General features: G+C 38.9%; 1 protein-coding gene across 1 annotated transcript in view; it reads right to left on the bottom strand.

Moving 5' to 3' along the window:
• Window positions 1–5,786: 5,786 nt before the first annotated feature.
• C7 (complement C7) overlaps window positions 5,787–13,503 on the bottom strand; it is a 70,827-nt gene continuing 63,110 nt past the window's right edge. Inside the window, exons 17-18 of the mRNA XM_007487414.3 lie at window positions 9,235–9,419; window positions 5,787–6,134 (exon numbers count right to left, since the gene is read on the bottom strand). Of these exons, the coding sequence (XP_007487476.2) occupies window positions 5,950–6,134; window positions 9,235–9,419 (370 nt within the window). The 3' untranslated portion in view covers window positions 5,787–5,949. The remainder of the gene's footprint in view (window positions 6,135–9,234; window positions 9,420–13,503) is intronic.

Genomic DNA, 13,503 nt, shown 5'->3' with positions numbered 1-13,503 from the left:
GTATCACTATACCCCCTCTAGGCTACATTTCCAACCTGTTCTCATATTCATGGGTTAGTCAACAGAGAGCAGCTGCTACCTCAAATGCTGGGAAATTGTACTCCTACAATGATGGCTCATGAGCCCCCACCAGTGTATTCCTTTAACAATCATCTGGAATCTCAATTAATTCTGTTATTATTATTATTATTATTATTATTATCACCTCCCCCCTACATACAAGTTCCTGTGATGTTTCTCATGGTTCCCATCCACTCGTGACATCCTCTTTTATTTCCACCTATTTAAATATTACCCATTCAATGCCCAGCTGAGGTTGTGTCCTTTATACCTTCAACCTGTGTCTCTCTTTTCCTTATCATAACTATAATTCCACACAATTAATATACATCCAACATTTAGTCATCTACTGTTGCCTTACCCTGCTGTATTCCTGCTTCATGTATGAGTTTCATATTTCCCAAGTGACATGATAAAACCCTCTTGAGGGTGGAGATTGTCTTTCATTCATCTTTAACAGCCATAGTGTTGCTTTGCATAGCCCTAGGTGCAGAGCAAACATTCAACAAATTCTTTAATTGAATATAATTGAGTTACAAAGTCCCTCAGCAAGTAGGAAAAAAATTCTTAATTGAAAATCATCTCCTTTCACTGGGACCACCCTCCACAAAAGGAGCAGTCAAAATTAAGGCAAAAGAAAGAGAAAAGAAAAATGGGTTTGGGATAATCTATGAACAAAATAATTCACAACATGGACAACTTCCCCCTCAATAAACAAGAGCTAAGTGGCCATCTCCATGTTGACCTGCATTCATGAAAAAGCTAGTAACCACTGAATTTGCACCCCTGAAAAGATTTTTAACTGCAGAGGATGATGGGAGATCTCTCCCTTCTTCCTTCTTAGTTCTGCATCATTGCCACCACCGGGAGCACTTCCTCTATTTCCTTCTGGGCTTCTCGCTCTGCCTTCAGGCCCACTTCCCTGCCTCCTGGTGTCTCTAGAGACAATTGTCAATTCTTCAAACTCTATTTGTTCCAAAATCTGGCTTTGTTAGCACAAGTGTGCTGGGACAGAAAAATGTGTCCTTTGTGGTTCACTTGAATAGTGAAACAATATTTCTACCTGGGAGAAAAATGGCAAATGGAATAAGCTGTGGAAAATTTTATCCTGTTTTGTTTTGGGGAAGTTTTCCCAGAAGTGAAAAGGTCCAAATTCGGCAACAATAGCTTAAATTATTATTTCCTGTACCAAGCTAGAGTATTCCAGAATGACTTCACAGAATACCCAAACCAAACTCAAGCCTTCAGAAAAAAGAGCAAATGTTTACATTTTAATCTAGGAAATTTGCATTATAAAAGTAAGTTGTATTTATATCAACAGTCAATTTTTCAGGCTTTATTACTGTAACAGCTAATATAATTATGGTTGCCAAGAACTTATATAGGGCATTTTATTTCACTTATTCCAAGTGTACTATAATAATTCTATTCCTCCACCATTCACTTGCATAGATGGTATAGGACCCCAGAAAGGGGTCCCTTGAGGCTTTGGTGCAATCCTATGTATAGCCATTCCTACTATTGTAGTTTCTAAGCTCCTATCAGAACATTTCTCATTAACCATCAGCTAGTGATCTTAATTAGTTTTTAGCAAAATCATTTACTAATATGGCACAGAAAAACCAGATGGTACAAAACACCCCACCCCAAAATTGGGGTTTTACCGTCTTACAATTATATATAACATCCCTGGGAAGTTGTAGGCTCAAACAGGGAGTAAAATGCTAGCAAGGAATAGGTGTAGGATATAGCTATGACAAAGGATAATTCACATTTCCTAAAACAGCAGTATTTGAAAGTCTTTTCTTTGTAGACTCCTCCTGAACCCCTTAGGCTCTGTGTCTTCTCTGCATAGACTACACAATTGAGCTCCCAGGGTCTGTTACTGTCTTACATGTCCAGAGTTGACCTTTTGTGCTACAAGGAGTCACTCCCCATGAAGATACCTTCTGCCATAATCTTTTCCTTCGTTCCTGTATCACGTGAAAAGGTACTCTTACTCCTTATCAAAGCAAACCCTTTTATCTGAATGAATGATCTTACTCTATCCTGTCTCCTCCACAGATGGCTCCCTCTGTCATGCCAACTTTATCATTTGTCTTCAATCTCTCCCTGTCTCCTACTGTCAACCTCCCTATCTGTCTGATTTCTTCCCTAATATCTACAAATACACTTATGTCTTCCTGAAAAAAAAAATCCCTTGATTCTTTCATATCCATTAACTATTGTCCTATATTTCTTCTGCCATCTGTGGCTAAACTCCTTGAGAAGGATATCTATAATAGATGTTTCTATTTTCTTTTCCTTAACTCTCTTCTTAATCTCTTACAAACTGGTTTCTGACCTCCTGATTTCACCAAAACTCCCCTCTTCAAAGCTATCAATAATCTTTTAAATGGACAATCTATAATCTTTTCTCAATCTGGATCCTTCTTGACCCTCTGAAGACTTTAACAATGCTGGATCCCCTTTTCCTCCCTGACACTCTCATCTCTCCCATTTTTTGAGACACCATTTTTTCTTGGTTCTCCTTCTACCTATCTGGCCACTCCTCAGTTTCCTTTGCTGGATCTTATCCAGGTCACATCTTCTAACTTCAGTGTTTCTCAAGGTTCTGTCCTAGACCCTCTTCTCTTTTCCCTCTACATTACTTCACTTGGTAATCTCACTAGTTCTTGTGGATTTAATTACTGTCTCTATATTGGTAATTCTCATCTCTGCCTTTCCTGACCCACTCTCTCTGCTGACCTCCAATCTGATATCTCCAACTGCCTTTCAGACATCTCAAATGCATGTCCAGTAGAGATCTTAAACTCAGCATGTCCCAAAACAAATTCATTATCTTGTCCCCACCTCCAAATATCCCTATCACTGGCCATCCCAACACCTTTCAGTCCCTAAGACTAGAATGACCTAGGGTCATTCTTGACTCTCACTGTCTAAATCAAATCCATTGCCAAGACCTATCAATTGCACCTTTGGAACATCTCTCAGACATGCCCCCTTTTCTCCTTTAGCACTGCCACCTCTGGTGTAGACCCTCATCATGTCATGCTTGGACTACTACAATAGCCTACAGGTAGGTCTATCTATTAAGTCTGTTTTTAGAATTCACTTTCCATTTAGCCACCAGAGTTATTTTCCAAAAGTACAGGTCCAACTAAGTCACCTCCACCTCTCTGAATAAACTTCGGGGACTCCATAGCATTTCTAAAATCAAATACAAAATCCTGTCTGGCTTTCAAAGCCTTTCATAACCTAACCTTGTAGGCTAACTCATAATAGTCTATATAGTGACAAGGGTTAGAGTAATGCTTCTACCAGAGGTTAAAGACAAAAGAGGAGCAGCTAGATAGCATTATGGATAAAGCGCAGGGCCTGGAATCAGGAGGTCTGAGGTTCAAATTTGGCCTCAGACATTTCCCTGTTAATGTGACTCTGGGTAACTCACTTAACCCCAATTGCCTAAACCCTGCTGCTTTTCTGTCTTAAACAGAAGGTAAGAGTTTAAAAAAAGAAAAATAAAAAAGTAGACAGTAAGAATATGTCTCGAATATGCCAAACAATAAGTATTATTACTTTTTCTGGCAGCAAAGCTTTGGAATAAAAGTGTGTGTCCACTGATTTGGGGGGGGGGTATCTGAAAAAATATTGAATGTGAATATGATGGAATATTATAGTAGTAGTCTCTCGGTAACTGAGGATGACGACTGTCTTTGTGCACTTTCATCTGTGATGTAGATGAGTATGCACAAAGACACTTGTGTGTGAAGGAGATTTAAGTGGAAGAGTCAATGCACAGAGACAGTCCCACTCTCTTGGCATTGGAAGCCTGGGTCCAGTGGCACGAAAAGTCGTTACACCTGGAGACTTCCTCAGCTGCATTGGATGGCCGTGTTGTCTTTTGTGCTCCAACATGCCCTAAGCACTCCACAGTGCTTTGCTGCGTCGCCATCTCAGGCGTTGAACCTTCTTATTGGAAATGAAGAATTCAGAGAAATATAAAAAAGATATGAGCTAAGGCAGAGCAAAGTAAGAAGGATGAGGAAAACAAGATATGTGATCATGATGTAAATTAAAGGAACAATAAAACTAAGCTGAATTTGTTCATTGTAATGACCAGTCTTGATCGCAGAGAAAAAATAAGGAAATATGGCCTCCTCATTCCCCTTAAATGAATACATATGGAATATAATACATGTTTTCTGATACAAATGGCTTCCTTTGAATAACTGTTTTTCCTTTGAAGTTCAGGGAAGAAGAGAGAATGGCAGAGAAAATAGTGTAACCAGGAATTACTTGATGTACAAAGAAAAAAATCGATTAAAGTTTTTTAAAGAATTTTTTCACTTAAAAAAGCCATCAATGTGATTAGGTTTCATATTAAATATAAAAACAATATATTGATTACACATGTATGTACACATCTCCATGGGAAGTTTCTCTCAAGGCACACCTTTCAGAGGGCTAATTAAACCATGCTAAAGAACATTCTCTTTTATACAAATCTTAAAATGTTTATAGTAAAGAACTATGGCCTTTTTGTTACAATCTCAGCAGCAAAATAATAGAGTTGTTTATATATGTATCTATAAATAAATACATTTCATTTTATTTTAATCCCACTCAACCCAATGCCAATACTTGGTTTTTTTTCTGTTTCCAAGTTGAAATTGAGTAAGAAAGGAATAGAGAGAGATAAATAGAGCCAAATCTTCCAACAAACTTGCCTTAGATCCCATGAAAAGGTCAGGTGTATGAATACATCAGTAGAAAGAGACCATTGCGAGCATGTTATCTTGTAAAACTTATTGGGCCTTTTCATTGTGTGTGAATTTCCCCAAAACCCTGGGTAAGAAGGGTCCTGTCCTGTTCTTCATTAAGATAATAATAAAGAACAAACTTTTTGAGAAAATTCTTCACGAGGCTTTGCTTGGTCCATCAAGTTGATAGTACCTTTCCCTTCAAGATTACCTTGCTTCTGCCTTATATGTGTTTTGAATATATCGATATATGTAAATTTTGTCTCCCGACTACTTAAAATATAAATTTCTTGAGGACAGGCCCTGCTTTGCTTTTATATCTTCATTGCTTGAACAGAAAGCCTAGCATACAGGACATGATTAATAAAACGCTTGTTTGAAGGACTGACGGTGATATACATTTAAGTACATTTATGTATTTTTAGTAATTTATGGAACTAAAAGGTGCATTCTGACATTATGATAAGGTACATAACACTCTGATCTTTCAATACTTCAAGATCCCTGACAAGAAGAGAGTCTGTGATTGATTAAATAAGGCAAAATGGAAGCAAGTTAACTAGCATTGAAGGGGAATAATTATACTTATTTTTTTGCATTAAAGGATCTCCATCCCAGAAGTTCATCTGTTTAAATCAAGCAATTATAGGTTGTGTTTTTCCCAATGATTTGCATAATGTGTTTTATCAGTGGTTTGTAAACAGTTTGTCCCCAGTAGAATATAAACTCCTTGGGGGCAGTAAAAGAATGATTCTTTGTTTTCCTTCTAAGGTTAATTTCCTTCTTCCATGTACATATGTTGCATTTATTTATATAAATTTGTCACTCCCATTAGGATGCAAGCTCTTTGAAGTTAGGGACTACTTTTACCTATGTACTTAGTGGTCAATTAATAAATGCTCATTTGATTGATTAATTGATGTGATGTATTGCAAAGTGAAAATGAAGAGTCCATGAAGCATATTTTGGAAAATGAAATATTTATCTTATGTCCATGGCTTGAATGATGGGTGACATTGCAGGGAGAGACAATGGTCAAGAGAAGCAGAAATCTGAAAGGCCATTCAAACTAAACAAAAAAGACTTAGAGAAGTTTCAGGTTAAGTACCAAGCAACTCAATGGCACCTATTTTCTCTTTGTGCCACATGGTCTTATGCTGACCACTGAGATGCTAAGGCCTTGGCATCTAAGTATACCAGCCTCACATTCAGTCATAGTCTGCTCACTTCCATCCACTTCCACACAAATGTTGAATCCTCCTTCCACACAATTTGCTGCTGACTCTCGGCACACACATTTATTTATCTGAGCTAGAAAACAGAAGAAAGAAGTTAATCACAAATTGGAAGCATTTGTCTCCAAAAGGCACAAATTTGGTGATTTATAAAATTTCTCCTGAACCAAACACCAGAGAATTAATGCTGTTCACTCTGCCAAAGCAAAATGTGCAATGGGGCCAATGCCAGTCCCTTTATTGCTTGGAACCCCATGCTATTATTCTTCCCAGTTCTCTGCCATGCAAATTCCAATCATGCTAGAAGAAGGAACCAGAACACTAAATAGACCCACTTTTACCACCACATTTCATCTGTGAGACAAGATCCCAGAAAAACAGTTATAAAGATCAAGAGGGAAATGAGAAAGAAATCAACATATCTGGGGAAATTTCTACATTTCCCATGATGGTTCCAAACAGAGGCAGGTGACTGGAGTCTTCCCCTTGAAAGCTAATGGAGAGGGTAGCTAGATGGTTCAATGGATTGAAAACCAGGCTCAGAGATGGTCTCAGACACTTCCTACCTCTTTGACCCTGCCCAAGTTACTTAACACCCATCGCCTATCTCTTACTACTCTCCTGCCTGGGAACCAATACACAGTGTTGATAAGGGAGGGAGGAAGGAAGAAAGGGAGGGAGGGAGGAAGGAAGGAAGGAAGGAAGGAAGGAAGGAAGGAAGGAAGGAAGGAAGGAAGGAAGGAAGGAAGGAAGGAAGGAAGGAAGGAAGGAAGGAAGGAAGGAAGGAAGGAAGGAAGGAAGGAAGGAAGGAAGGAAAGAAGGAAGGAAGGAAAGGAAGGAAGGAAGGAAGGAAGGAAGGAAGGAAGGAAGGAAGGAAGGAAGGAAGGAAGGAAGGAAGGAAGGAAGGAAGGAAGGAAGGAAGGAAGGAAGGAAGGAAGGAAGGAAGGAAGGAAGGAAAAAGGAAGGAAGGAAGGAAGGAAGGAAGGAAGAAAAGGAAGGAAGGAAGGAAGGAAGGAAGGAAGGAAGGAAGGAAGGAAGGAAGGAAGGAAGGAAGGAAGGAAGGAAGGAAGGAAGGAAGGAAGAAAAGGAAGGAAGGAAGGAAGGAAGGAAGGAAGGAAGGAAGGAAGGAAGGAAGGAAGGAAGGAAGGAAGGAAGGAAGGAAGGAAAGGAAGGAAGGAAGGAAGGAAGGAAGGAAGGAAAGGAAGGAAGGAAGGAAGGAAGGAAGGAAGGAAGGAAGGAAGGAAGGAAGGAAGGAAGGAAGGAAGGAAGGAAGGAAGGAAGGAAGGAAGGAAGGAAGGAAGGAAGGAAGGAAGGAAGGAAGGAAGGAAGGAAGGAAGGAAGGAAAGGAAGGAAGGAAGGAAAGGAAGGAAGGAAGGAAGGAAGGAAGGAAGGAAGGAAGGAAGGAAGGAAGGAAGGAAGGAAGGAAGGAAGGAAGGAAGGAAGGAAGGAAGGAAGGAAGGAAGGAAGGAAGGAAGGAAGGAAGGAAGGAAGGAAGGAAGGAAGGAAGGAAGGAAGGAAGGAAGGAAGGAAGGAAGGAAGGAAGGAAGGAAGGAAGGAAGGAAGGAAGGAAGGAAGGAAGGAAGGAAGGAAGGAAGGAAGGAAGGAAGGAAGGAAGGAAGGAAGGAAAGGAAGGAAGGAAGGAAGGAAGGAAGGAAGGAAGGAAGGAAGGAAGGAAGGAAGGAAGGAAGGAAGGAAGGAAGGAAGGAAGGAAGGAAGGAAGGAAAGGAAGGAAGGAAGGAAGGAAGGAAGGAAGGAAGGAAGGAAGGAAGGAAGGAAGGAAGGAAGGAAGGAAGGAAGGAAGGAAGGAAGGAAGGAAGGAAGGAAGGAAGGAAGGAAGGAAGGAAGGAAGGAAGGAAGGAAGGAAGGAGGAAAAAAGCCACAGCCAATGGACCAAGACTCTCTAAAAGGGCCTAAAGTAGGAGAGAGACTGATCCTCAGCCTCATAAACAGACCTCAAGGCACAGAAAAATAAATTAAACACAAAACCTGTAATGACTTTGGGAGTACAACATAATGGACATCCTTTGTTCCAATGAAAAAAACAGCCATAGAATTTTCCAAGCTATAGTAAAATACATGTTGCTGGAGTTCAGCACGTCAACCTTAGGTTGAATTTTAACAGTGATACATTGAAGATTATAGGGCTAGGCTGGATCAAAAAATAGTCCTTAGAGAGGACTGGGAAGGGTCCCCAAAATTCTTAGGAATGTGCTTTGAACTTCTGTAAAACCCTGGAAAATTCTGGACTTTTAAATTGTGTTCATACTAATATCATCAGTTACAAACATTTATTTCCCATATCCAATTGGCTGCCAAGTCCTGCTGTTTCTCAATCTTTGGAACATCTGTCTGTTTCCCTCTTTCCTCTGACACTGCCTCTACCATAGTGAAGGTCCTTATCATCCCATATTACACTAACCTTCTAGTGTGTCTCTCTGCCTCAAGTCTCCCCCTACACATTCTAACCATTTTCGATTCAGCTGTCAAACTGATCTTCCTAAAGCACAATTTTGAACCTGTCTAATCAGTTCTAGTGACTGTTCATTGACTCAGGATGGGCTTTTAAAGCTCTCTAAAACCTGGCCTCTTCCTATCTTTCCAGTACTCCTACTACTTATAGTACAACCAAGCTCACCACCACCATGTCCTCTGTGACGCTGGCCACCCCTGTTTTTCTTCAAACAAGGCACTCTCCAAACTTTGCACATCTTCACTGGCTGTCCCTAATATCTGGAATTCTCTTCCCCTTCAGCTCTATTTCCAGGCTTCACTGGCTTCCTTCAAGTCTTAGCTAAAATCTCACTTTCTGAAGGAAGCCTTTCTTGTTTTCCTTTAACATTAATGTCTTTCTTCCATTGATTATCTACAATTGATTACATATGATATATGTGATATAGATCGCTAGCTAGATATATCTTGTTTATACATAGTTGCTTGCATGTTGCCCCCCAATTATACTGTTAGCTCCTTGAAATCAAAGACTGTCTTGCCTTTCTTTGCATCCTCATTGTTGGAAATATAGTAGGCACATACTAAATGCTTGGACACTGATTTATTAAGTACCTACTATGTGCTAGTTACAACCAAAAGCTCAAGAGATACAATGACAAAAGACAAAAACAAAAATTATCATCACTAGTCATCACTCTTACAATTAAATGTGTAGCATGTCTTACCATCACATTTTTCCCATATGGAACATGTGCTACATGTTCTCTCAGCTGGAACAGGTAGAGAACAGCTCCCGCTATTCATAAGCGTGTAACTACGGCCCATACACTCAAGTACATGCAGCTTGCAAACTGTCAGAGCTACAATCTTTTTTGTTCTCCCATCTTGGGCACAAATATCCAAAGAAGGTCTGAAAAAAATGAAACTAATTTAAGCATTTCCACATATCAACAAGCATGTAGTAAATACTATATCAGGTATGTCCCAGGCACTGTGCTCAGCTCCAGGGCTACAAAATACAAAGAATGGCTACCAGGTGCAAGAGAGGGAAAGGTACTTATTAAGTGCTCAGATGGTTCAGTGTATAGAATGCTAGACCTGGAGTCAGGAAGACCTGAGTTCTAATCCAGCTTCAGACACTTAGCTTTTTAACCCCAGTCAAGTCACTTTATCCTGTTTGCCTCAGTTTCCTCATCTGTCAAATGAGCTAGAGGAAATGGCAAACCACTCCCACTATCTCTGCCAAGAAAATCCCAAGGGGGACCATGAAGAATCAAATACAATTGAAATGATTAACAATTATTATGTGCCAGACCCTTCGTGCTAAATGCTTAAGATACAAACACAAACAAAAAGGACAATCTCTACCCTCAAATTCTAATGGGAAAAAACAACAATTAAAGAAGAACTGAAAGAGAATGATAAAGGGATTAGATTACTAGGGGAGAGGTAAAAAAGTTGGGAGGGTGAGGAGTAGAACAAGGAATGGTCCAAGACTGGGATTCACCAATAGGAAGGGAAGGCTGCAGGGCAGAAGCATCTCCAAGGTGAAGGGATATTTATTATGAAACTTGGAATTACCTAGAACACTGAAAAATTATGTAATTGGCCAGAGTGACTTGATCAAAGACTTGATATGTGTCAGATTCAGCATTTGAACAGCATTTGAACAAAGGTCTTCCTGATTAAGAAGCCAGCTCTATATTCCCTATACTGTGTTGTTTTTCTTATAGGTTCTTGAGTTCAAATTGCAGAATTTCCTTCCATAAAAGTCCCTGAGACTAGTCTAAACCAAATTTGATGGGTTAGAGTAATCTCTGTCTTGGGAAATTCTGTGCATCACAACACAAATGACAAAACAAGGCAGCATCCCTATCAGCATAGACCTGAATGATTTTAAAAACTGAGATTTTTAGAATGTCCACAGGTCTATAGACTTTATTCACCTTGATGGCCCTGATGTTTCATTAATTAAATGGATACAATTCACAATCACACAGAATAAGAAGAAATCTTCACAGAGAATTCAGCTAAGCAAATATAAAAGGATTTTCTCCAAAATGGATGCAAATACTTCCTAACTCTCAAAGATAACCCAAATATCTTCCACAAAGGTGGACACTTTGTTATTCAGTTGTTGGGATCTTCTTGGTAAAGATACTAGACTGGCTTACCATTTTCTTCTCCAGTTAATTTAAAAAATGAGGAAACGGAGGCAAAAGGAGTTGACTTGTCCAAGATCATACAGCTAATAAGTGTCTAAGACTGGATTTGAATTCAGGTTTTCCTGATTCCAGACCTAGGGATCTATCCACTTTGTCATTTACTTACTTCTAGTCTAAAACATGGATAATCTAGAATTATGATTGGTGTTGCCAATATTTTTTCTCCACAGCTTTGTCATTGCCATCTCTGAGACCATCTAATATGCAAGGATGTCACAGTGATAAATAACCGTTATTTTTAACAGCATTGGCAACACAATAAAGAATCAGTTTAAGAATCAACCTGGTCATCAAAGGCCATATGAAAATATGCTATTAAGATTAAAATGTTATTAAGATTAAATGCTATTTAAATGCTATTAAACTATTTAAATGCTAAATTTAAATGCTATTTAAATGCTAAAAATGCTATTAAGATTAAAATATCTCTGGAATTTCATCTCACATCCTTCAGATTGGCAAAATTGACCACAAAAAAGGAAAATTCATATGTTGGAGGGGTGGTGGGGAAAAAGATACTTTAATTTACTCTTGGTAGAGTTATAAATTGGACCAGTAATTCTGGAAGACAATTGGAACTGTGCCCCCAGTTATTAAGCTGGATATACTCTTTAACTTGCAATACCAATACTAGGTCCTTCCCTACAAAGGGTTTTTTTAAAAAAAGGAAAAGGATCCATGTGTACCAAATTATTTATAGCCCTTCTTTTTGTGGTGGCAAAGAATTGTAAACTAAGAGGGTACCTACCAATAGGGGAATAACTGAAAAAGTTATGGCATAGAATACTAATGTGACATAAGAAATGATGAAAAGGATAGTTTTGGAGAAACCTGGGAAGACTTGTATAAACTGCAGCAGAAAGTGGTTAGTCTCCTTGTACACAGAGAGTTAGAAGCAAAATGAAGGGAAGGAGGAACATTGGAGTTACGGAAGTAGCCTATAGAAACAGCAACATGGGCAGCAACAACAACAAAACAGTCTGCCAATAAATAGAGACAAAGGAAGCTGGGGGCCTCTAATGTAGTTGTAAACAGACCTGTGACCTCTCTGGGTAGTAATAAATGTAGGAATGATGGCCATGAGGCAATATGAAAAGATCAAAGAACAGGATTCTTCATTCAAGAAATCAGGGAAGTATGTAATATTGTTTAGAAATATTTATATTCAAAACAACTACTACAAAATAGTTTGGATACTTACAGGGTCACCTTAAAATTTCATTTACGTGCAGCATCTTATTCCCTGGCAAAGCTGAATAAATGAGGCATTTCATACAGGGGTATGGAAATACTCCATTTATTCATGGAACTGCAGTTTCTAAAGCACTTTTCACACCCAAGGATATGGGAAGAGATTGAATTCGTAGTTTATATGTGTTTTAATTTAGCTCAAATACTTTCTTTTTCACCTGGAAGCAAAATTCACTTGAGTTCTTTGAATGATGGAAACAAGGCTCAGTATCTATCCTTTAATCTATTTATTAAACATATTAAATGGAACTACTCAGCTCTGATGAAAAGGCGAGGATTTTGTAAAGCTTCTTTGTTATCAGAATCTGAGTGTCATGTTGAAGTTATATGAAAACTCACATCATGTCTATAAATAAAAGGCTACAGATAAACTAAATGAATTGAGAAGGGGGAGAGTCAGTAAAGAGCAAAATCAATCAAAGCAAACTGTGATTAATGCTAAATAAAGTTAGAACTGATATAATTTGGGGAAATACATTAAAGACTTCCATACCACTTTATTATATTAATATTATATTAAGTTGTTAATATAATATTGATATGATATTTATCATATTAAGTATTAAATATTAAGCATGATAATTATATTAAGTATAATAATTGTTATTACATGTTGTATATAATTATGTAACATAATTATATGTTATTAGGCATAATATAAATTTTATGTAATATTATTATATAATATATGTAATAAAATAATATAATATAATTATATTGATTGCATTAATTTTATTAAAACCCAGATAGTTGTTCAAGTTGTTTTTGGTTGTGAATCCTTCATGGCTCTGTTTGGAGTTTTCTTGGCAAAGATACTGGGTATTTTGCCATTTCCTTCTCTGACTCATTTGACAGATGAGGAAACTGAGGCAAACAGAGTTAAGTGACTTGCTCGGGATTATATAGCTAGTAAGTGCATAGGGCCAGATTTGTCCTCAGAAAGATGAGTCTTTCTGACTCCAGGTCCAGCACTCTATCCACTGTGCTACATAGCTGCCTGCCATTTTGGATCAAAGTCAGAAAGAACAAAATTCAAATCCTACCTCTTTTTTAACATATTGGCTGTGTATGAGAGACCCCTGGAGACATACCTACTTTTAATATATAGCACTTTTTAGGGACTTCCGGTTAAGATGGTGGCTTAGAGAAAGCTCAAGTTCAGATCTCCGGAAAAACCTTCCCGACCGATCTCAAACTATAAGCTCCTAAGGCGCCGAAATTCAAAACGATCAACAGCACAGACCCTGGGAACCCTCCTCCTGGACCTGGACCCGGTTCAAAAGGTACGGCTCCCCTCAAAAGCCAGAACCCGAGATCCCTCGGACCTCAGGGGTAGGAGCGCAGAGTCCAAGGCTCCAGGAAGCCGCAGCCCTGCCGGCTGGGCTCAGAGAGCAGAACCCTCAGGGCCTTCTACAGTCCCGGTGAAAGTTACTGCCTGGGGCTTCCGCTGCAGAGAGCTGGTCGAAACAACAGCAACCCTCAGGGCGGGCAAGACAGCCTCACGGGCTGGATCCTGCT

Source organism: Monodelphis domestica, chromosome 3 (assembly GCF_027887165.1).
Source record: "Monodelphis domestica isolate mMonDom1 chromosome 3, mMonDom1.pri, whole genome shotgun sequence".
In the NCBI taxonomy this organism is placed as follows: Eukaryota; Metazoa; Chordata; class Mammalia; order Didelphimorphia; family Didelphidae; genus Monodelphis; species Monodelphis domestica.
The sequence above is the reverse complement of the archived record's forward strand: the minus strand, read 5'-3'. Positions and strand labels throughout refer to the sequence as shown.